The sequence below is a fragment of the Enhydra lutris genome, unplaced genomic scaffold (genome assembly GCF_002288905.1).
Source record: "Enhydra lutris kenyoni isolate GAN:26980312 unplaced genomic scaffold, ASM228890v2 scaffoldscaffold92, whole genome shotgun sequence".
Lineage (NCBI taxonomy): Eukaryota > Metazoa > Chordata > Mammalia > Carnivora > Mustelidae > Enhydra > Enhydra lutris.
This window is the reverse complement of record NW_019154176.1, coordinates 728246-751183: the sequence shown is the minus strand read 5'-3', so window position 1 is coordinate 751183 and position 22938 is coordinate 728246. Positions and strand designations below refer to the sequence as shown.

The 22938-nt window shown below is 47.2% G+C and overlaps 1 protein-coding gene across 1 annotated transcript; it reads right to left on the bottom strand.

Annotated features, from left to right (window-relative positions):
• Positions 1 to 1914: 1914 nt before the first annotated feature.
• LOC111162450 (anti-silencing function 1B histone chaperone) lies at positions 1915 to 10454 on the bottom strand. Its single transcript, XM_022526880.1, has 4 exons — positions 10232 to 10454; positions 5264 to 5379; positions 3496 to 3672; positions 1915 to 3113 (listed from the first exon to the last, which is right to left on the bottom strand). Exons 1-4 carry the CDS (start codon positions 10338 to 10340, stop codon positions 2907 to 2909), a joined length of 609 nt encoding a protein of 202 aa, XP_022382588.1. The 5' UTR covers positions 10341 to 10454; the 3' UTR covers positions 1915 to 2906.
• Between the last annotated feature and the right edge of the window lie 12484 nt (positions 10455 to 22938).

Here is a 22938-nt window from a genome sequence, read left to right as displayed (position 1 = left end):
TGGCCAAGATTCGCGACAGGGCCCGTGGCCCGCCCAGCGAGGCCGCCAATTGGCGGAGGCGCGCTGTCCGGCAAACCCCCCGCAGAACATTCAGTGTCAATCCCGGGGTGAGAGGGCGGGGCGGAGATGCAGCCTACGGCTCGGGCCGGCCGGGCGGGGCGGCAGAAGCTGGCGGGTGGCCGCGCCGCGCTCCGAGGCCCAGGAGGCGGTCCAGGCGGGCGTCCGCCTGGCCCGGTACGCGCCGCAGTCCCCGCCTCCGCTCAGTGCGGCAGCGGCTGCCGGCCAGCCAAGGTTGGCGCCAGGGCCTCCCCACCACCCTCCCGGCGCAGCCGCCGTCCACCTGCCAGTGGGGGAGGGGCGCGGCGGGCGCCTCGGGTCAGAGGTCGCCAGGCCGCAGGCAGTCGTCATTCATAAGGCCTGACGCAGGACAGCAGAGTCCAGGCCGAGGAGCCTTCTAGGTCTCCTCCAGCCATAGCCAGAGTTTCAGGAGGATGCTGCGCCCAGGGAGTAAAGGGTGGTTGGCAGGGGGCTCTGTACCATCCCTTTGCTGGGCATCTACCCTGGATTTGTGCGCGTCAGTAGTAGGAGCTGGCACTTGTTAAATACATTGCACCACAGTCCTATCACGGAGGTACTATTATCATCACTCCCATTTTACAGATGAGGAATCTGGGGCACAGCCAGGCTGATGATGCCTTTTGGGCAACACGAAGGGAAGCTGCCCTCCCTGAGCAATACGATGACTCTTTTTTCTGGGTGCCCTTTTATTTTCATTTTTAAAGAATTTAAGTAATCTCTACATCTAATGTTCTGCTCCAACTTACAACCCAGAGATCAAGAGTCCCATGCTCCACGCAGAGCCAGCCAGGTGCCCCTGGGTGCCCTTTGATTATTTATTTATTTAAAAGATTTTATTTATTTATTTGACAGAGATCACAAGTAGGCAGAGAGGCAGGCAGAGAGAGAGAGAGGAGGAAGCAGGCTCCCTGCTAAGCAAAGAGCCCGATATGGGGTTCGATCCCAGGACCCTGGGATCATGACCTGAGCCACCCAGGCGCCTCGGGTGCCCTTTTAAAACAGCCTGAGGTCAGTTTCTCACTGCCACACTATTGACATTTGGGGCAGAGTAATTCTTTGTTGGGGGTGAGGGACAGGCCTGTGTGTGCACAACAGTTTTATCAGCATCCCATCTCTACCCACTGGATGTCGGTAGGACTTCCCTCACCTCCACCAAAACAGATCTCAGACATTGTTAAATGTGTCCCGGAGGCAAAGCACCCCCAGTTGAGAACCACTGAAGTAGAAGACCCAAAGAGAACTGGCCAAGGGGAGCAGGGGGCCGGATGAACCAGCTATCTTGACTCAGGAGCTAGTTGGTCTCAGGTCTATAAGCCAGTTGGCTGGTCGGCCTATCGACCTATACAGTCCACACCCTTTCCAGCAGCTATCTGCACCCATGTTCCTAGGTCTCCCAGTTTCCAGGAGGGAAGAGTTAGGGCACTTCTCTGAATTATGGGGAAATGGCTCACCAGCCAAAGCAGTCTACTCCGGGCTGTGGGGTTACAAAGTAAGGTTAAGTAAAATTTAATAAAAGTGTTGCTTTGTGTGTCCTTGGGGCATGATGTTAATTTCTTCCCGTGGGTCAAGGTCAAAGTCTAAAAAATCACTGGTTATGCTCTATCCAGAACAGCTGTGTTGCTTAACTTTTGACAAAGAAAAACCCCTCCCTGAACCTCAGTCTGGAGTACAATTATGTAACCAATTAAGACTAGGGTAAGGAGCTGAGCAAGGGGACAAAGGGCAGTCAGCCCAGTGGCTGGGGCAAGAGCCCCCTCACCACATTATGAGGAGAAATGAACAAATCTGCCTCAGCCCACTTAAGACAAAAGCAGAATCAGTCTAGATGAAGTGCTCTTTATTTTTAGATCAACCAAAATATTTAATATAAAAACACTTTAATATACAAACTGCAATCACAATAGCATCCACGTAGCAGCAAGGGAACAGGGCGTCGCGGGGAGCATGGTGTTGGGTTGGGGGAGAGGTTTTTAGGGTCCCTACAGTTTCCTTTGCCTGTAAGAGCACGAGGTCTTCGCAGCGGGCAGATCAAGGCAGGCAGAGGGGCCCTGATGCCAACACTGAGGCAGACTGAGCAAAGCAGACTCCTCCAACATGCCATTTCCCCACCATGGCAGCCTCCAGGGAAAGACAGATCCAGTTAGGAGACGATGGGAAGGTGGTTTGACTGAGAGGAGAGTCAACCATCACTCCTCAGCATCCTGCTGAGCACACCCCTTCAGAAACAGTTTTCCAGAGGCTGTTGTATTAGAAAGACCTAAAAACTGTCCTGGGAGAAGGACAGAAATTGAGTCCAAACATACCTTTTAACCAAGATTTCTTGCCTGTGACTCCAAAAAGTGGGGTGGATTTGCTCAGATGTTGGGGAACGACAGGAATGACAGAGACTTTGGCTCAACAGGGCTGGAGCCTTGCCAAGGATTGACCAAGAAAGCCTCAAGTCAGGCCAGGGAGGTCTGTGGGAAGAGCTTTGGGTCAATGGTACTCACAGAAGCATGGTGAGGCAAAGGCCTGCAGGTGGAATTTATAAAGTGTGTGTGGAAGAGAGAAAAGACACAAGTCACAAAGAATTAAAAACTGAAGTACCTGCTTCTTACAGGCCTGGGCAGTAGAGGTAAGACGATCCTTCTGGGTCAGGGTTGGGAGAGACCTGAGGCCTGCTTCCTTCCTCAGAGCCACGTCTGACTGGCCTGGGTATAGTTGATAGCCTCAAAGCCCTCCAGATGGCCTCCATGGGACTGTCCAGGAGGCCAAGTTCCCCTCTCCAGATGTGCTAGGAGACTGGCCACAGTCCCAGCTGGGCCCAGGTAGGGCCTGGATTCCCGCAGTTAGATGCAGTCCATGGAATTCTCGGGAAGGAGGCTGGGGATGCAGCCAGGGAGACCCAAGCCCTTGATAGGAGCACAGCTGAAGGGGAGGCCACAGCCCAGGGCAGGGTCCTGGTTCTCTATAGCCTCTAGCCTGTCCATGTTGTTGTCCCAGTTGATGTGGAATCGGGTCACTCGGGGGTTCGAGGCCAAGATGTTCCTCTGGAGCTGGGGCAGAAAGAGGAACGTCAACCCTTGTCAGCATGCCTTGTCATTACTCCCACGGAGCTGGGGCACCCCCAGCCCCTGCCCCAAGGCCAGGAAGAATAGAGCTTACTTATTCCATCACCATCAACAACTATGGGTAGAACTCCAAGGAGCGCCTATGTACCACAACTTAGGGCTGAGACCTATCTAATCTCAATTCTGCGAGGCGTGCTTCTGAGAAACAAAGACCTTTCTCTCTCTGGTTCTAGTCTGGAGCTGCAAGATCTGAGCATGACTTGAAAACCTTAAGAAGCGACCTTGGCTCCCAGTTCCAATGACTCAACTCCCCCAGGTGCAAAGGAGCCAGCCTGTCCAAAGCAGGAAGTGCAGACACAGGCCCTACCTGAGAGAAGTCTGGCTTCAGGGGTGGGTTCTCCCGCAGCTCGGGATTGGGGTATTCATTGTTGACGTAGTAGCCCACACGGATGAACTCCTGTCCATGGTAGGTGCAGGTGATGAGGACCACTGTCACACCCACAGCATCAGTCTCGGGGATGAGGGATGGGTTGGGGGCGTCAGCCTAGAGGAAACACACCCCATGCCTTAGCATTGATCACACAGCCACACCTCCCTCAGTTAACAATGATTTTCAAGCAACACGTATTTACTGAGCCAGAAGTATGGTCCCTACCAACGGGAGTTTTTAATCGAGTGGGGAAGACAGAATCAATCCTGCAAATGCCTGTAAAATGCTCAGTGTGACAAGTGCCACCAGGAAGTAAATGGTGCTGAGGAGTATAGTGAGTGGGGGGAGGGTGGCAGAGGATAAGGCAGGTAGGTACTAGGCCACCCAGGCCCTTTTGGGCCAGTTAAAGGCTTGGAGAAGAGAAAGAATGTTTGGCAGGAGGTAAGTGCTGCATCACTCTTGTGGGGTGTGAGGCAGGGTGTGAGGTTATGATGGGAGGAGGGTCGTTGTGTGAGCAGGGAGATCGGGCAGGTTACAGTAGTCACCCTGGAGCACAGAGAGCAACTTATACCAGGAAGGAGAGGAACAGAGGCAGACAGATTTGGGATGTGTTGTTATGGATAGGACCAGCTACATAACTGGTACAAAATGAAACCAATACCTAATGAAACAAGGGATCCCTTATTCACAAATTACTGAGTTCTAGCCAGCGACAGCAGAATTTATTAGACCAGGTGCTGGGCCCTGTATGGCCACATGGGCTGAATGCTCAGGAAGGCAGCCCTGCTAGTGGAGTGGCGCAGATGGGCTTGCCTTGCTGGTGGCCTGGTTACAGGAGGGTGAGGTGTCAGGGGATGGGATGAGGTTGTTTGGACTGGGGTGGGAGCAGCAGAGTGGGAGGCAGGTGAGGACTGAGCAGAGCCTTTGCTTTTAGTATCTTTAAATATTTATTTATTTTTAAATGTTTATTTATTTATCTTAGAGAGAGAGAGAGAGAGAGCAAGCGAGACGGGGAAGTGGAGGAGGAGCAGAGGGAAGAGTATCCCAAGCAGACACCACGCGAAGCCCAGTGCAGGGCTTGATCCCATGATCTTGAGATCATAACCTGAGCCAAAACCAAGAATCAGATGCACAACAAACTGTGCCACCCAGGCGCCCTGGTGATCTTGCTGTTCAGAATGGCCAGCAAGCATAGTGCTTAGTGCAAGGTGATGATGTGCCTTATGGAGAAGGTATGTGTTAGATAAGCTTTGTTCAGGCATGAGTTAGAGGGCGATTGGCAGGGAGTTCAATATGAATGAGCCAACAATACTAAATAAGGTGTCTTTGAATATAAACACGCGAAATAAGATTATGTACTGACATACTACACTGACAATAGGACTTGGAAGAACCTAACCCTGTATTCTTCCACGGGCAATGGTGTGGTGTTCATGAATTAGCTAATGCAGCATTTGCAGCGACCTTATAGAACGTAACTGCCATGAATAATGAGAATCAACTATGAATCAGTGGCTCGTGGTGACAACTATGACACAGAAGTGGAGAAAAGGGAAACGTATGAAGTATTTCTGAGAGGTCAGAGAGTTCTTGAAAGCAGAGCCAGAATTTGAGCCTCAACTTTTGATCCTGGAACCACACTGCATGCTCTCAGGTAGATGAGGATGTCTCCAGGTGCCAAGGCCTCAGGCCTTGTCTTTCTTACCTGAAAGATGAACATGTGTCTCCCCGCTGGGACGGGCCCAACTAGCACGGAGTCTAGGATTTGGTCAAACTCCTCACTCTCAGCTGAGCCAACATAAATGATCTTCCACTCTAGATCTGTAAGGATATGGGGAATTAAGGATTTTAAATAGCTGGGCAGCATGAAGGCAGGGGAAGGTCTTCTCACGTGAGTTGTAGACAGATCCTTAATATACCGAAAGATTTTTATTCTCAAGAATACCTGACATCCGCTGGAGACCGAGTGCCAGCCATCACAAGCCTGAACACTGGAGTGGGCATGAAACTGCTTCTAATGGGGAAATTTTCCCCGTGAGCCTAGCTTTGCCAGGCGACCTTGACTCTGCATCTCTGGGGAAACTCAGCGATCTCAGAGCCTGAGGGTGAACCGTATGGCAGAGGTAGAATTAGGAGCCACGTGACAGAGGCGTGCTGAGGAGGGAAGAGCAGGGAATTGGGCCATTTCAGGGCCCTGCCCACTGGGTCCTGGGATAGGAAGCAGCATCCTCTTTCACACACAGGGACTGGTGCCACCGAACTGAATAGATCCCTCGACAACTGGGGCAGGGCAGCAGATTCCAATCCAGTAGGAGAGCCAGCAGGCAGGAGGGGGAAGACGAGGCCACTGAGGAGCCAGCCAGCCCCCAGGTCTTCCAGTTCCGGCACCAACTCATGCCTACTCTCAGATGTTTGGGTGACAGTGACTTGGTCAACAAATGTGGTATTGTAGAGATGATCCTATGAACCCCAACTTGCTTGCATCCCATCCAGTAGGGGGGAATCTCATCCCTGAGTAGGTTCCAGCAAGGTGAAAGGAAAAGTGCTTAAGGAGATTCTGCCCAGCAAGCACAGGAAATTCCCGGTGACCGCTGCCTCTTGCAGGAGGTCCAAGTGTATCAGGGGCAAGGTCACGCTAGTACAGGGGAGCTTGGCAGGAGACCTGCAACTTATTTTAGGTTCTTTGAAATTACACAACCTACAGCTCCAGCAGCCGGCGGAAATTTCACAAGCTATGAGTTTCACAGGAAACAAACTGTTGTTGTAGTTGCCCTGTTTCTTGGTTCAGTGTCCCACAACAGCATCCAACTGGGGAAACACTGCTATGCTGGGCCACAGCTATGGAGGTCTGTCACCTGAGCCCCACGCTCTTCCTCGATACACTGATTTCCTTTCCCATTGTAGCGTCGCCTAGGCCTTCTACTCAGGGTCCCTAGCAGGTCTGTGGCATAGTGACCATAAGGCTCACCGGGATTCAAACCCCCCAGTCTCTTAATATTTGCAGGGACCAGTTAAGTTTACTGATTTACCTTTGTGACAACGAGTGACACGACTAAACAGAACATGTTTCTGGATGAACAAAAACCAAGCTGACTCTGTCTTTACCTTTCTAACATAGCTCTCTATTTTGGTAGCTTTCCTCCCAGCCTTGCCCCCCAGCTCCCGTGGAGTCCTATATGTGTGCATTTAACTAATCTGCTGGGGCGAGATAAAAAGGAGACTGAAGGAGAGCAGGTCCTGTGAGGGTCACAGGCACTGGGTATTCAGTACCACTGGCAAAACCTAAACAAAGACTGGTGTGGGTGCTGCCCCAAGAAAACGCACTGGGCCAGCAGCCAGGCAAATGGGCCACAATGACTCCCTCAAGAGAGGCCAAAAAGAAATGTGAGAAATGACTGAGGACCATAGAGAAATACTGACTCAAGGGGTTAGAGGAGCTGATAAAGTCATCTGCAGAAGACAGCAGATACCTGAAAGTAAGGACCTATAACCTGGATCATCATAAACTTGTTAGGCGTTTTAAGCAGAAGCATACTTAAGTTGCTCCATTTCTTATTCTTACTTTTATTTATTTAAGATTTTATTTATCTGTTTGACAGAGATAGAGAGAGATCACAAGTAGGCAGAGAGGCTGGGGGGGGGTGGTGGTTGGAGCGCAGACCCCCCGCCAAGCAGAAAGCCTGATGCGAGGCTCGATCCCAGGACCCTGATATCATGACCCGAGCTGAACTGAGCCACCCAGGCACCCCTCCATTTTTTATTTATTTATTTATTTATTTTTTAAAAGATTTATTTATTTACTTACTTGACAGAGAGAGCCCACAAGCAGGCAGAGAGGCAGGCAGACAGAGAGGAGGAAGCAGGCTCCCTGCCGAGCAGAGAGCCCGATGTGGGGCCCGATCCCAGGACCCCGAGATCATGACCTGAGCCGAAGGCAGCGGCTTAACCCACTGAGCCACCCACGCGCCCCCCTCCATCTTTTAATATAACCATCCTTTAGAAGAAGGAGGCGGCTGCACATGTGTCATGGTATACTTAACTTTTTAGGCAATTTCAAGGGTAACTTGACAGTACTCAATTTTGTCTTTATGTCCTAACTTCACAGTCGAATAGTTGACAACATGCTCCTCCACTAGGTACAAAAACAAAACCAAAACTAACCTGATAAAAGGCATGTAAAAATTCATCGTTTTGAACTAGTTGGAGAATATTTCCTGCCTTAAAACAAAACAAAAACTATCTAGTAGGCTTTCTTTCTGTTTGTTATTTGCCCTTGTTCAGAATCATATAGATGAATCTTGGCTTGACCACAGTGTTAGCTGTGGGACAGAACATCTGGTTCCATGACTTATTCAAACAGTTTGTGCTGAATTTCTCAATACAAGAGGAAAAACACACCTACTGTATTAAATGTGGACCGAAGTCTTGGAAGCATCTATTTCCAGTTGCTGAGGGGAAAAAAGAACCAAAGGGGCTTGGAGCCTTTGGGAAACAGAGCCAACCACTGATTGGGGGTTGGGTCTTTTGTTGCACCTTCAGTTGCCAGTGTCAAGGTAACAAGACTGAGATTTCTCCAGAATCTGAGAGACTCCTAAAACCAGGCCCCCTCCATATGTTTGGGAGACAGGAAATGGATTCTTTCTGCTCCATGGGAAGAAGGCTAGGAAGAGGCAGAAAGCAAGGTAGCAGGTCAAAGTCATGGACAGCCCTAGGGATAGAACCAGAGTCTGGATTTCCAGGCCAGAGTTTGCTTTCTGACTTGGATTTCTCTGAGCAAAAGCTTTATTATCTGGGTGTAATTAATAATAGCACCCCTTCATTCTCTTTTGAGAGTGTCCCAATGTGGGAATAAATTCTATGGGCAAGTCTTATTTATGCTCCACTTCTAAAATAAGGGATGAAATCTTTCTTTCCCAGGTTATAGCCAAGGTAGAGAACTCTGGACTCAACTTAGAGACAAACTCTGGTGTCAATGCTTCTATAGACCCAGCATCAAGACTTCTACTTCTATGACCTTGGGGAAGTCATTCCATTGCTCTCTATTAAAAAATAATGACCAGCAGGTTGACTTTTGACTTTCCTGCTCTGAGTCTATAAACAGATTAGTAAAGTAACAGGCAGAGGTTTTCCTAGGAATAGAGGTACTAGATAATGACTATGCAACCCTTTTTAAATGCAAGGAGCACAAACAGGCTGTTTGAAACCTGATCTCCTGCCTTCTGGGAACTGTGAATCCCTTAACCTATTAGCTCCTTACATTTCCTCCTGGCTTTAAAATTAAATTCTTATTCCACAGTGTCATTCTACACTTTAATTATTTATTTACACCCTGCCTTGTTCCAGAAAGGATTTAACTGGGCTTATTCTATAGTTAGTCACAAGTAGATTCCTTAATTTAAAAGGGAGAGAAACTGGGAGAGACTGATCTATTGGCCCAGCCCAAAAGCACACACATCTCGAATTCTGTCAACCCCAAACTAATCCAAGTGGCTGGCTTTTCCCACAAACCACCCACCTACCACTGAGAGGCGCTAGTTAGCACACCATGACCTCACAAATCTCCAGCTCCCCAGAGGCTGCCTCTTCTTTAACCACCAAATGGAGAATCTGTCTAATGGGGTACTTCCTCCTGAAAGTGATGCCAAGAGTCCCTGGGCAACCTTAGATTTTCGATTTTTATAGACCTTTACTTGAAAGGTCTTTCATTCTTTGTGGTTCCTGTCTTCTCATCTGTGAGATGAGAGCCATATCTGCTTTTATAACACACAGATGAATAAGTACATCTGTGAAAGCACCTTGGAAAAGATGCCCTAAAAGTTCTGACCTCCCAGCCGACTGTTTGAAGCCAGAGACTGTCATGGTTCAGCCTGGCCCACCCACCCCCCAGACTGGGTCAGACCATCAAAAGGGTGGCAAGAATTTCTGCGGTAGGCCAGCTGGAACCTGGTGGGCAGACAGTGGGAACCGGGTGATGCTTGCCTGGTTAGGCCACCCTTCAGATATGAATGTGTTTATCCAAGCGCGCAGACAGGAAGGAGGAACCGGAGCTGGGAAGACCAAGTTATCCTGAAGGACCGGAGCTGGAAACCTGCCATGCCTCCCCGGGTGGAGCCCAAGAATGGAAAATTGGGGACAGGCTAAGGAGGTGGGAAGCCAGGTTCTAGGGTATGTGCTTTGGGGGTAGAAAACAATCAGAAGTGAGTGGGGGTGGGGTTGTTTTAAATATCAGCAGGTTGGGTAGGAGATTACCGGGAGACAAATGGGGAGATCGGGGCGAGTAAGGTCTTACCACGGGGGAATGGGATTTCACAGAGATAAAGGGTGACGGAGGGGCTCCGCTGGGAAAAAAGGAAGGTAGCCTGAGGAACACGGGGTGACTGAAGGTCTCTGCAGGTTAAAGCATGGAGACTGGGGTCTCTACATAGGAAATACGTGCCCAGGAGGGGCTCCACAGAAAAAAATAGGGGGATGGTGGTCTCCACGCAGGAAACGGGAGTAACCGTGGGGAGGGGATTGATCGGGTTGGCCACAGGGTGTCCGGAGTAACCTCCACAAAAAGGATGGGGTTGAACGGGAGGGAAGGAGAAAGATCAGGGCTGGAAGGGCTTGTTTCACGCGGGAGGTCGGGGTTGGCCGGGGGGAGGGGGGAATCTCCACACAGGCCCAGCCTCACCGTCCGCCAGGGCCTCACTGCACTCGAAGCTGATCTCGAACCGGAAGGGGCTGTGGAAAGGGCTCGGATTCTCCAGCACCGCCACGTTCAGCACAGAAACCTTGGCCATCGCCTTGCCGGACTGCGGCAGAGGCCACAGCTGGGGCCGAGCCCGCGCCTGAGTCCTCTGTGGTCAGCGGGGTAGCGTTACCACAGCCGCTCCCGCCTCTTCTGTCCGCCGACTGAAGTGCGTATTTGGTCCGCGCGCCTCCTTCAAATAGCCGGCCCCACCCTCCGGCCAATCACCGTCAACGCTCTCAGCCGGCGCGAGCACACCCTCAGCCAATCCTGGGGTGCGGGTCGGCGCGCGCCGGGACTCCTCGGGCCAATCCAGGGAGCTCCCTCTCCGGGATGCGCGAAGGAGGCGGAACCATTTCTTGGCTTCTTGGGACCCAACGGGAACCAATCCCCAGCGTCTCCGACTCGGATGTCTAGGGCAGGGGTGGGCGGAGGCAGAGCGCGGGGCTCCTCTCGACCAATCCCAAAGGTTCCCGCACCGGCGGGGCCCGCGCTTCGCTCCGCCCTTCCGGGAGCCGCGTCCGGGCGGAGGGCAGCGCCGCCAACCGCCTAGTGGTGGCGCGCGGCACCCGCTTAAGAGGGCGGGAGGGGCGGTGCTGGCGCCCGCGGTGATTGGCAGGCAGGCGTGCGGCCCGGCTGATGCAGAATCTCTGAGAGGTGATTGGCTGGGTTGGTCGCGCGGCGGGAGGAGACGAATACTTAGCTAGGGATTCGCCGCAGAGGAGCGGAAGTCGGCCGCCGGCGTGCTTGAACTGTGTAGAGGGAGAGGAGAAGCGTTTGCCGCCTTGGCCTCTGTCAGCAGGTGAGCGTTGCCGGCACCTTCTTTAAGGGGCTCCGGGCTCCTCAGGCCCAGCGGCGGGGGAGTCCGTTGTGAACGTTGGTCACACTCCTGAGGGGAGACGGAGCAGCGCTCACGCGGCGCGCTGGGGCCGGGGCCGGGGGAGTCGGGCCTGGTTCGAATCCCGCTCTCACCTGCTTGAGGGCCGCTGGGAGGTTTCAGGTGGACAGCGCCGTAAGGGGGACTTGAAGTCCGGCCTCTGCCACTCAGCTCCCTGGGCCACGTCTCCCCGCCCTGTGAACGGGACCGTGGAAAACTCACGGACTTGACTCGTGACGGCATAATACAATTAGAGACTTCAATGCACCCCGTAGGGTCGGACCGCCGTCGCGCCCTGCCTGGGAGACTCCAGGCGCCCGTTGGACCCATCCTCTGCTTCCTGCCCGCGACCAGTGGAAAATGAATGCGAGCCCCATTTCTCTCTTCACATTTTTCTAGTAAGCCCGTTTAAAAAAAAAAAAAAAAAAGTAACAAAACAGATGAAATGAATCTTAATGTTATAACCCAGTGTAGCCAAGATCTTATTTCCCCATGCGATGGGTATAAAAAATACAAATGAGATACCTTGCATTCTTTTACTAAGTACCGAGGCTTCGAAATCCCATGCGTTTTACGGGTGCATCTCCATTTTCATCGGAAGGAGTCGGCCTGGCTTTTAGGTTTCATAAAATGGAAAATTGAAAATGTAGGTTCACACGCCCACGCCGCCTGTCCCCAACTTAACAAGTTTTCCAGGAGCTCGACTTCATGTCGGGTTTTCAGTGTAAACGTTGATCAGTTAGAATTCCGTGATGGCGAAAGTGCTGTGCCGCCGAGGCACGAACTGCGTGCATGTGTTCATGAGCCCCTGTGACAAGTGGTTGCTGAATTCCTGGACGGTGTAGGTGTGAAACAATTTGGATCAGCCACTCTTAAATGTGAGTGGTTTTCTGTTGTCAGGATAAGAAAGTCGTGTTAGAGACTCTACATGCTTTGTTTCCTACTATACCCCCTTCCCCCACCCTAACCCCAGCTTCGTTTGGCCAAATTCTCTTTCGGTTCCTTACAAATCTGACCTGGCATTTCCAGCGCAGAACCTCTTCTCCCACTCTTGGCATGGCTGGCACCTTCTTGGCATTCAGGTCTATGTGTTCATCAAATATGCTTTTCTCAGAGAAGGCTTTGCAAGGATCCTCTGGTCACTGTTCAAACTCATTAAGAGTATAGGCCTGAACAGCACCTATTCAAGCCACTAGCATTTCTTACCCAGCCACCTCTGTAGTGTTGGTACAATTGTAAGGCCCCTTGATGCTAGGCATTTTTTTCCTTTTTGTATATCTACATTTCACATTAAGTTAAAAAAATATTTTGTGGTTAAAAATATTGACAGTTTTTTCTAGGAGATGATTTGGCTGCAAGAAAATCCCCATTTATGATCAGCTATGATTTCTTGGCAGTCGTTGGGCATACTTGCGAATTTTTGTAACTGAAAAAATCTAATTTTCACATTATTTCCAAATGTAATTCAGTTGTTTATATGAATACTCAATTTAATGATGAAGTTGCTATGATGTTTTCTAGACATTTAATTAAATACTTATTCATTCCAACTTCGTAGTTTTCTTTTTGCATTGTGGAACTTTCCCCCACCCCCCACCTTTTCGTACCCGCTGAGAAGCTCATCAGCCACAAGCGTTATGTCTTTGGTGCTAATGAAGAAAATGGCTCTCTATCTATAATGAGTACTCCATATAGCGGGCTGAATAATCTTCCGTTATAAACCAGATCATGTCATTACTCTGCTTAAAACCTTCAAAAGCTTATCGTACTTAGAATGAAACCTAAGATCTTTACTGTGGCTTAGGAGGCCCTGCATGGTAACCTCAGCTGACCTCTTGGGCCTCATCTACAAGCCTTCCTCTTGTCACCACTCTCCAGCCTTGCTGGCTTTATTTAGTGTATTTCAACATACCAAGCTTATTCCTGCTGCAGGGCTTTGCACTTGCTGTTCCCTCTGCCTAGAATGTGCTGTCTTTAGACAATTTAATGGCTGTCTCATTGTCATCATTTATGGTTCAACTCAAATGTCCCCTCAAAGAAGCCTTCCCGGGCCACTCTAGTTTAAAGCAGCCCTTCCTTAATCATATCATCCTCTTTTATCTTAGTAGCATTCAGATCTAGTAGTACTTAACTTGGTTTTAGACTGCTCATCTCTCATCATCTGTCAGTAGATTGACAGCTGATTGAGGGTAGAGATCTCTGCTGCCTCACATTGACCTGAGTGTATTTAAAAGAATAAATTGATGTAAAGGGTTTAATATAGTACCTGGAACGTGAAAAGCACTCTATAACATGAACCGTTAGTAGTATATAGTAATAAGGAGATAAGTCTTTTTTTGTTGTTGTTAAGATTATTTATTTATTTATTTGAGAGAGAGAGCATGTGGGCACACAAGCAGGGGGAGTAGCAGGGAGAGGGAGAAGCAGATTCCCTGCTCAGCAGGAAGCCAGATGCAGGGCTGGATCCCAGGACCCTGGAATCATGACCTGAGCCAAAGGCAGATGCTTAACCGACTGAGCCACCCAGGCGCCACAGGAGATGTCTTTATTCTTCCTACTAGATTTCAGGTGCACACCCATTTGGAAAAGTAGAAGAAATACTACAACAAAATACATTTTTACCTATTACCCAGCTTAAGGAGTCAAACATTGGAGATGCAGTTGAAAGGTCTTGTGTACTCCTGTCTCAAACCTAGTCCTTTCCCTTTTTCCTCCAATGTAACCACAACCCTAGATTTGGTGTTTGTTTTCTGTGCATGTTTGTACATCTTTATATACAATATATAGTATTATCATTTTCTACAATTTTATATAAATGAAATCTATGCAAAAAAATTACCATTCTAGGCATGAGACTGCTGTCTTTAGAAAGACCTGTTTGCAAGGTTGGCCCTTGACTGGTCTCTAGGAACTTGGATTTCATGAAGTTTCCTGTCATCCTGTAAATGATGAGTGCCTTGTGGTACCTAAACTGTATAATGTAATTTATGTTGAATACTCCTTTCCTTCTGGGGTCTGGAATTTTGGTGCTTGACCAGTCCCCAGTAAATACCCTGGGCAGAGTCTCTAATGAGCTTCCCTGGTGGGCAACAGTTCACATGTGTGGTTACAACTTTCCTATAGGAACTAAGTGCATCCCTTGTGACTTCACTAGGTGAAGATTCTTGAAATCTTCTTGATTTGATTGAAAACTTCCAAGTTTCCTTGGACAGTGTTTACTTATCCATTCACCTCTTGCTCGATATTTAGGTGGTTTCTCATTTTCTACTCTTACAAACAGGGCTTCAGTGGTCCCTGTTGTATATGTCTCCTTGTGCACACATGTAGGAGTTTCCCTAGCATACATATCTAGGAGTTGAAATGCTGGCTTATGGGAATATCCACCTTTCTAGATACTGCCAGTTTGTTCTTCAACGTGATGGTTGCTGTTCTTATTCCACCAGTAGTGTTGCTATTGCTCAGTGACCTTATCAACACTTGGTACTGTCAGATTTTTTTTTTTTTTTTTTAAGAGCGAGTGAGCACAAGCAGGGAGAGCAGCAGGCAGAGGGAGAAGAAGACTCCCCATTGAGTTGGGAGCCCCATGTGGGACTCGGTCCCAGGACTCTGGGATCATGACCTGAGCCGAAGCCAACAGAACCAACTGAGCCACCCAGGTGCCCCTTGGTGCTGTCAGATTTTTACATTTTTGTTTTTCTGATGGGTGTACATGAGGGGTTTCAGTTAGCATTTTTCTGATTAGTAGTGAGGTTCAGCTCTTTGTATCTATTTATTGACCATTTGTCTTCTGTGAATTGCCTCTTAATATCTTTACTTATTTTCCTGCGGCATTTTCTTCATCTTAATTAGTGCGGAAGTTCTTTTTACATCTGATACCTGCCTTTTCATTTGTTTGGTGTCGTTTGATATTCAGGATTTATTGTTATTATGGTAATGTCATCAGAGTAATCGATCTACTTACAGTTTGTGTTTTTTGTGCTTTGCTTAAGAAATTTTACCCTGAGGTTGATAAGATATCCTACTGTGTTTTCTTTCTTTGTTTTTTAAAGATTTCTTCTAGAAAGAAAGAGAGCGAGAGTACAAGCAGGAGAGGCAGAGGAGAGGGAGAGAGAGAATCTTAAGCAGACACCTCGCGGAGCACAGAGTCCAACACAGGGCTGGATCCCATGACTCTAAGTTCACGACCTGAGCTGAAACTAAAGGTTGGGCATTCAACCAACTGTGCCACCCAGGTGCCCCATCCTACTGTTTTCTTCTGGAAGTTTTACTCTTCATATTTAGCTTTTAAAAAATCTACTTGGAATTCATTTTTGTGTATAAAGTGAAGTAGGACTGTGATTTAGTTTTTTCCAGACAGAAACCAGTTCTCCCAGTTTCTTTTACTGAGCCGTTAAGTGGTTTTCAAAATGTGATCCCCTGTGGATCCAGGAGATAAACTCTTTTCATAATAATTCTAAAGTGTTGCTTGCATTTCTCATCTGCACTGTGTAGTCCTGTACCCTACTGTTAAAAAGCAACGGTTGGGTACAACTGCTTGTGCTTTAGCAGGAGTCCATGCGGTGTCCCCAAACAGTAGTCACTGTAGTCTTAGTTGTCATTGTATGCCTCGCTGTTGCTACACATTCAATGTTAAAACAGTTCCATTTAAGAGTGTCCTTGAAGAAGCAGTGAAAAGTAGTAATCGGTATTAAAACTTAGCCCCTGAGCCAGTCTTTCTAGTGTTCTGTGTGGAGAAATGGGAAGTTTGCATAGAGCACTCGATTGCGTGCTGAAGAGTGGTGGTAGTTGGGGTAGGTAATGCACTTGTACGGTTGTTCGAGTTGAAGTGGAACTGGTGACTTTTTTCATGGAGCACCATTTTTACTTGAAAGGACGAGACTGCAGTTACTTGGTTAGGATATTTGACAGAGGTTTTCTCAGAATGAATGAAGTGAGCTGGTCACTTGGAGGACAACTGATGGTTTGTTGCCAATGATAAAATTAGAGCTTTCAAGCAAAATAGTCTTTGAGAAAACTTTTATTCACCACAAGCCTGACAACTTCTAAATATTTAAAGATTTTTCTGAGGAGATCAGTGGTGATACTAACAAGGTATTAAAAATACTGTATCATGAAATGTAGTAATTCAGTAGATCAGTATTTTCCAATAGACCGATGGGTTCAGTTTAACAGTGTGAAAAGTTCATTGACACAGTTTCATATTCTTCATTATAACTAACTTGAACATACTACTAGTTTTTGAGTTTTGGTATAAGTAACAAAGTAGAATATCTCCAATTAGCTGAAAAGGATACAGCATTCCTCCCTCTTCCAGTTGTGTATCTGACTGTGTGAGGCTGGATTTTCTCCATGTACTTCCATCAAGATAGCATATTGTAACAGATTAATTGCAGAAGCTTGTGTGAGAATCCAGGTCTCTTCTATTAAGTCAGACAATTGGGACTTTACAAAATGTAAAACAAAGCCATTCTTTTCACTGCTTTGTTTTGTTTTAATTTTTTTTAATTGAAAAAAAAAATCTTTTAAGAGAGAGCATGTGCACATGTGAGGGGTGGGAGAAGGGACAGAGGGAGAGGAGATAATTCCAAGTAAAATGGGCATGGAGTGTGAGCCGTCACAGAACTCAATCCCATGACCCTGAGACCACAACCTGAGCCGAAATCAAGAGTCAGAGCAACTGAGCCACCCAGGCACCCCTCACTACTTTGTTTTTAAAAACATATAGTTATTCTCCGGAAATAAGTGATTTATGTTAACATCTAATGGATTTATTAGCTAAATTAAATATTTAAAAAATCATCAGTTTTATTTTCTAATTTAGTAAATATACATAGATATAATCCTTATCCCTTCATGTATTTATTTATTTTTAAAAGTATTTTATTTATTTGACAGAGAGAGCAAGAGAGCACAAGCAGGGGGAGCAGTAGGATGAGAGGGAGAAGCAGGCTCCCAACCAAGAAGGGAGCCCGATGTGGGGCTCAATCCCAGGACCCTGGGATCATGACCTGAGCCAAAGGCAAACGTTTAACCATCTGAGCCACCCAGTAGCCCCATCCCTATCCCTTTAAACAACAGCTCTTTAGGGTCCTCATTATTTTATTTATTTATTTATTTGACAGAGAGAGAGAGAGAGAGAGAGAGAGAGAGAGAGATCGCAAGTAGACAGACAGGCAGAGAGAGAGAGAGGGAAGCAGGCTCCCTGCCGAGCAGAGAGCCTGATGCAGGGCTCGATCCCAGGACCCCGAGATCACGACCTGAGCCAAAAGCAGAGGCTTTAACCCACTGAGCCACGCAGGTGCCCCTCATTAATTTTTTTTAAAAGATTTTATTTATTTGAGAGAGCAGAGCAGGGATAGGGAAAGAGGGAGAGGAAACAGACTACCCGCTGAGTGGGGAGCCCAATGTGGGGCTTGATCCCAGGATTGTGGAATCATGACCTGAGCCAAAGTCAGAGGCTTAAGAGATTGAGCCACCCTGGTGCCCCTCATTAGTTTTTTTTTTAAAAGAGTTAATGTTTTTCCTTTTTCATTAAAAAAAAATTTTTTTTTTTTTTTTAAAGATTTTATTTATTTGTCAGAGAGAGAGAGAGGGAGAGAGAGCGAGCACAGGCAGACAGAATGGCAGGCAGAGGCAGAGGGAGAAGCAGGCTCCCTGATGAGCAAGGAGCCCGATGCGGGACTCGATCCCAGGACGCTGGGATCATGACCTGAGCCGAAGGCAGCCGCTTAACCAACTGAGCCACCCAGGCGTCCCAAAAAAAAAAAAAATTTTTTTTTGAGAGCAGTTATAAGTTCATAGCAAAATTTTCCATATGCCCCCTGTCCCACCTTCTGTCATGCATAGCCTTCCCCACCATTAAGATCCCTCACCAGAGTGGTACATTTGTTATATCTGATGAACTTACATTGACAAATCATTTGTCATTGATTGACAAATCATTATTACCCAAAGTCTGTAGTTTACATTAGGGTTCACTTACTGTTGTACATTCTGTGGGTTTGGACAAATGTGTGACACATGGCCACCATTACAGTCTCAGAGTGTTTTTCCTGTCCCCCAAATCTTCTGTGGTCCACCTAGTCACCCCAAACTCCGCTCATTAATTTTTAAGAGTGTAGCATGGAGGACAAGGGGAGATGGAGAGGAGACGGGAGTTGAGGGAAATTGGAAGGGGAGGTGAACCATGAGAGACTATGGACTCTGAAAAACAATCTGAGGGTTTTGAAGGGGCGGGGGGTGGAGGTTGGGGGAACCAGGTGGTGGGTATTGGAGAGGGCACGGATTGCATGGAGCACTGGGTGTGGTGCAAAAACAATGAATACTGTTACGCTAAAAAAAATAAAAAAAAAAATAAAAATTAAAAAAAAAAAAGAGTGTAAAAGGGATCCCAAGACCAAAACCCTTGAGAGCCTCTGTATGAATCCATCCTTTCCCTAGTGATTTGTAGCCTCTGTTTAGAGCAAGTTTCCATCCAGTCACAGGTCTCTTCCATAGGCCTGTTTATCTCTTCCTGTGCCAACACCACATTGTCTTAAATATTACCACATTAGAACCAACCTTTGTAAGGCTAGTTCTAACCCTTTGTTCTTTATTCTTTCAGAGGTATTTTTCTTGGTTTTTGTTATTCCACAGAAAGTAGGATACACAAATACTTCTTCCTATTATAAAAATAATTATTGGCAGGGAGACACCTGGGTGACTCAGTCAGTTAAGCATCAGACTCTTGATTTCAGCTCAGATCATGATCCCAGGGTTGTGAAATCAAGCCCTGCGTTAGGTTCCACGCTCAGTACGAAGTCTGTTTAAGATTCTCTCTCTCCCTCTGTCCACCCATTCTCTCTCTCTCTCAAAAAATAAGTAAAAATAAAGTAGTATGTTCAAAGAAATAATTTTTTAAATAGAGAATTGCAAGGAAGTAAAAATTACCCCGTTAATATTCTGATGTATAGCTTTATATTCTGATATTCTATGTGTGTGTGTGTATATATATATATACATATATATATATGTATGTAATGTTAACCTCAAAACTATCAGTTTACCAGCAAAAGTGGGTTTATTTGGGATTAAGAGAATTGCAATATACACACACATGTGTTCACATGCATGCATATGCACACGGTTATGCGTAACTACACATACACTTTTTGCATATGTATATATTTAAAAAGATGCGGTCATTCTTTATCTTGTCTTTTATGTCTGACTTTTTACACAGTCCTGTGAATGTATTTCCATGTCATTTAATGTTCTGTTTCATTGTTTTTAATGGCTACATGCATTCGATTTGTGTGCATGATTTATGTAATGATTTTCTATGCTGAAATTTTATTCATTGTGTTTCACTCTCAGAAGCCTGACCACAGTGAACCTTCATGCTGCTAAGTCTTCATGTGCACGTGTGATTCCTTAGGAATGATTCCCAGGAGGGGACTCGTTGGGTTACAGTGAGGGCTTCAGTTGTGAGAAGGTGTGATCACTTAGTTGGAGGTGGAAGACTGTGGGAGACAGTGGGACAGGACAGATAGAAAAGAGTAGCAGTAGGCTTTGGTAGGAGAGTCCTGATGAAGTGAACATGATGTAAATGGGAGAAGGAGAAGCCAGCAGGGGCTTGTCATCACTGCTGGTTTCCATGACCGATGTTTGAACAGGTAAGAAAAGGGCAGAATAAGCCAGTGGATGTTGTGGGGTTGGAGGACTAGTCTCAGTCTGGATCCCTCAGACCTTTCCAGGAGTTTATAGGGGAGAGGAGGTTTTCTCAAGGACAGAGGCCCCCAGTGCCTTTAGTCTTTTGGGAGTCTGAAGAGAATCTTCTTTTGCTCTGCATTAAGGCCTTCCCACTCTGGACAGCCTTAATACTAGCTACTTGGGGACTGTTGGAGTGTGGCATGGTTAGTGGGCATCTCCTCTGGTGTGGGGAGCCAGATAGCCTCCTATATTGTGTGCCATGTGGGATGGGTGAACAGTGATGGGGAGCGGGCAATTGCAGCTGAGTACGGACATCCCTAGAAGCAACCCCTGGGATCAGAAGACCAAGGTGGAGGCCTGGTCCAGGTTAGAGAATGTATGGACATTCTCTAACCTTCCTGGGCTTCCGCTTCTGTAGCTGTAAAATGGAGTTAACACCTGCCTCATCTTGTCATTGGAAGGTTTAAACTGGGGCATGGAAAGCCCCTACAGGGTGCAGACCCTTTTAATTGCCTAGTAATCTTGAGTTAGCCAGTTAGTCACTCTAACTTCAGTTTCCTCATTTGATAAATAGGGATAATAATACATACCTTGTGATAATTAAATGAGATGAAATGTAGGACAGAACTTTAAAGTACTAAATCTCAGTGTAAATGTTACTGTTGGTGGGCATGTGCAAACGGTTGCCCCAGGTATGTACAGGTACCCCTAGCTACCACCCGAGCATCACAGGCATCCAGCACAGCAGATCTGGATTGTGCTAGCAGGAAAGGATGTGTGCAGTGCTGGGGAGAGTAGAAGACATAGAGGTGAAAGAGCTGGTCGTGTTGTAGACTCTCATGCTGGGATTTGATTTCAGAATCAGAATGTGAAGTTAAAATCACGTATAGTTACATTTAATTATCCTTTAAAGTCCCCACACTTGCTCACAGAGTATCTCTCAGTAAGTCCAGAGAATCAGCTCCTCTTCCAGCATAGGAACAGGTTGCCTTTTCTTGGGTTGGTACCAGCCAAAATATTGAACCTCGGTTTCAGGACCATGCCAAATTAAACCTCAGCATTGCACAGTGAGGGGCACATGGGAACTGAGAGCAGTGGAGGAAGTGGCATATTCATAGTTCCCATCATTTGTAACTCTTGTCTCAGGTTCACTTGGGTCTTATGCTCATTTCAGCTTTCCATCCTTTAACAAATATTTATTGATCACTTACTGTATGTCTGATACTATGTTAGACACTGGGGAACAGCAGGGAAAAAAAAAAAAAGACCATTCTACTTTACATTCTAGTTGGGGAGCTAGAAGTAAGCCAAAAATCTCTTGGTTTGCTAGATAGGAGTGCTATCGGGGACAAAAAAGCAAGATTTGTGGGGTAGGAGGTTCTGAAGTGGCCAATTACAGTTTAAATGGAGTGGCTTGGGAAACTGAGTTTCATAAGCCCTGCAGGAGAATAAATGAATGCTATGGAATGGCCAGTGCAAAGGCTCTGAGGTCAGTGCTGCCTGTGTGTTTGTGTACAGTGAGGAACCCAGTAGAGCTAGTGGAGGGAAAGAGGAGAGCCATGGTGATGAGATCTGATGTTGTAGAGTGTTACAGGTCATCGCAAGATGTTGGGCTGACCTTGGCCTTTTGTCTAGGCAAGAGAGGAGTGTATTGGAGAATTTTGAGCGAGGAGAGAGGAGATGCTTACCAAGATCATTCTGGTTTCTGTGTTGAGAAAAGCCTGAAGGACGGACAAGGGAACTAGTTAGGGGACTGTTGCAGTGGTCTTGGTGAGATAATAGTGGCTTGAATGAAGGTGGTAAAAACTAGTTTACTGTGGATATTTGAAGTTAGAACTACCATTGCATTTACTGTCAGATTGGATTGGGGTTGAACAAGGACATAAAGTAAGAGGGAACCTCTAAGGGCTTTATTCTTGAGTCTCTGGATAGACTTGCTATTAATTGAGTTGGGGGAACTTATGGGAGGAGGTGGGGGGACAGATTTGGACAGGTTAAGTTTGAAGTCCTACCAGACACCTGGGGGGAAATGTGGAGTGGGTAGTTAGATGTGTATGAATTTGGAACTTGAGGTAAAAGTTCCGGCTGGAGCTCTCTTTGGGAGCCATCAGTTTATAGTTATTTAAAACCATGCTGCAAGGCCGAGATCTCCCAGGGAATGGGTGTAGGTAGCTGGGCTTGCCGATGTTAGGAAGTGGGGAGATGAGAAGGAAGCAGCTGCAGAGACTGGGAAGGAGTGGCTGGAGAGGTGGGAAGATAATTAGGGGAATATGGCATCCAGGATGTAGATGTTGAAGGCAGAGAGGTGTGCAGAGAGATGCTCGCACTGTTTGAGCACTGGCAGCTATATCTGAGAATGTGAAATACACAGGTTGCAATTCCAACTCGTGTTTGAAAATGCAACATTGCAGGGGTGCCTGGGTGGCTTAGTTGGTTAAGTGGGTAAGCTTCTGCCTCCAGCTCAGGTCATGATCCCCGGGGGCCTTGGATTGAGCCCTCAGCCCTGCATCAGGCTCCCTGCTCAGTGGGGAGTTTGCTTCTCCCTCTCTGCCCCTACCCCTTTGTGTGCATGCTCTCTCTCTTTCAAATAAATAAAATCTTAAAAAAAAAAAGAAAAAGAAAAAGAAAAGGAAAGAAAAATGCACCATTCCAGCCACGTGTGGGAGTCTAGTAATGGCTGTTGGAAGGAGACAGGCATAGCATACGGTTCCTGTGCTCTGCTCTAAATGCAGCTTGAAAGGCTTCTCTGAGACTTGACATGGCTGTGGCCTGGCCCAAGGAGACCTGGGCATGCATCTAGGACTGTAAGCCAGTTTCCTCGTCTGTAAAATGGAGATCTGATAACCTCCACCCTAGAACATTTATGAGGATTCAAAGACAAACTGCCCCTGAAGTGTTCAGCCAGGCCCAGGAACTTAGAAATTTCTCTGTAAATGTTAATGATGCTGTGACTCACCAGGCCTCTGCTGTGGGTTCGAAATGCTGCAGTGCAGGTTCCTCACTGTGTCAGCCTCATGGGGATACTTCAAGCAGATCCACTCACCCCTTTCATACCCCCCAATGAGTCACACCACTCTTGTCA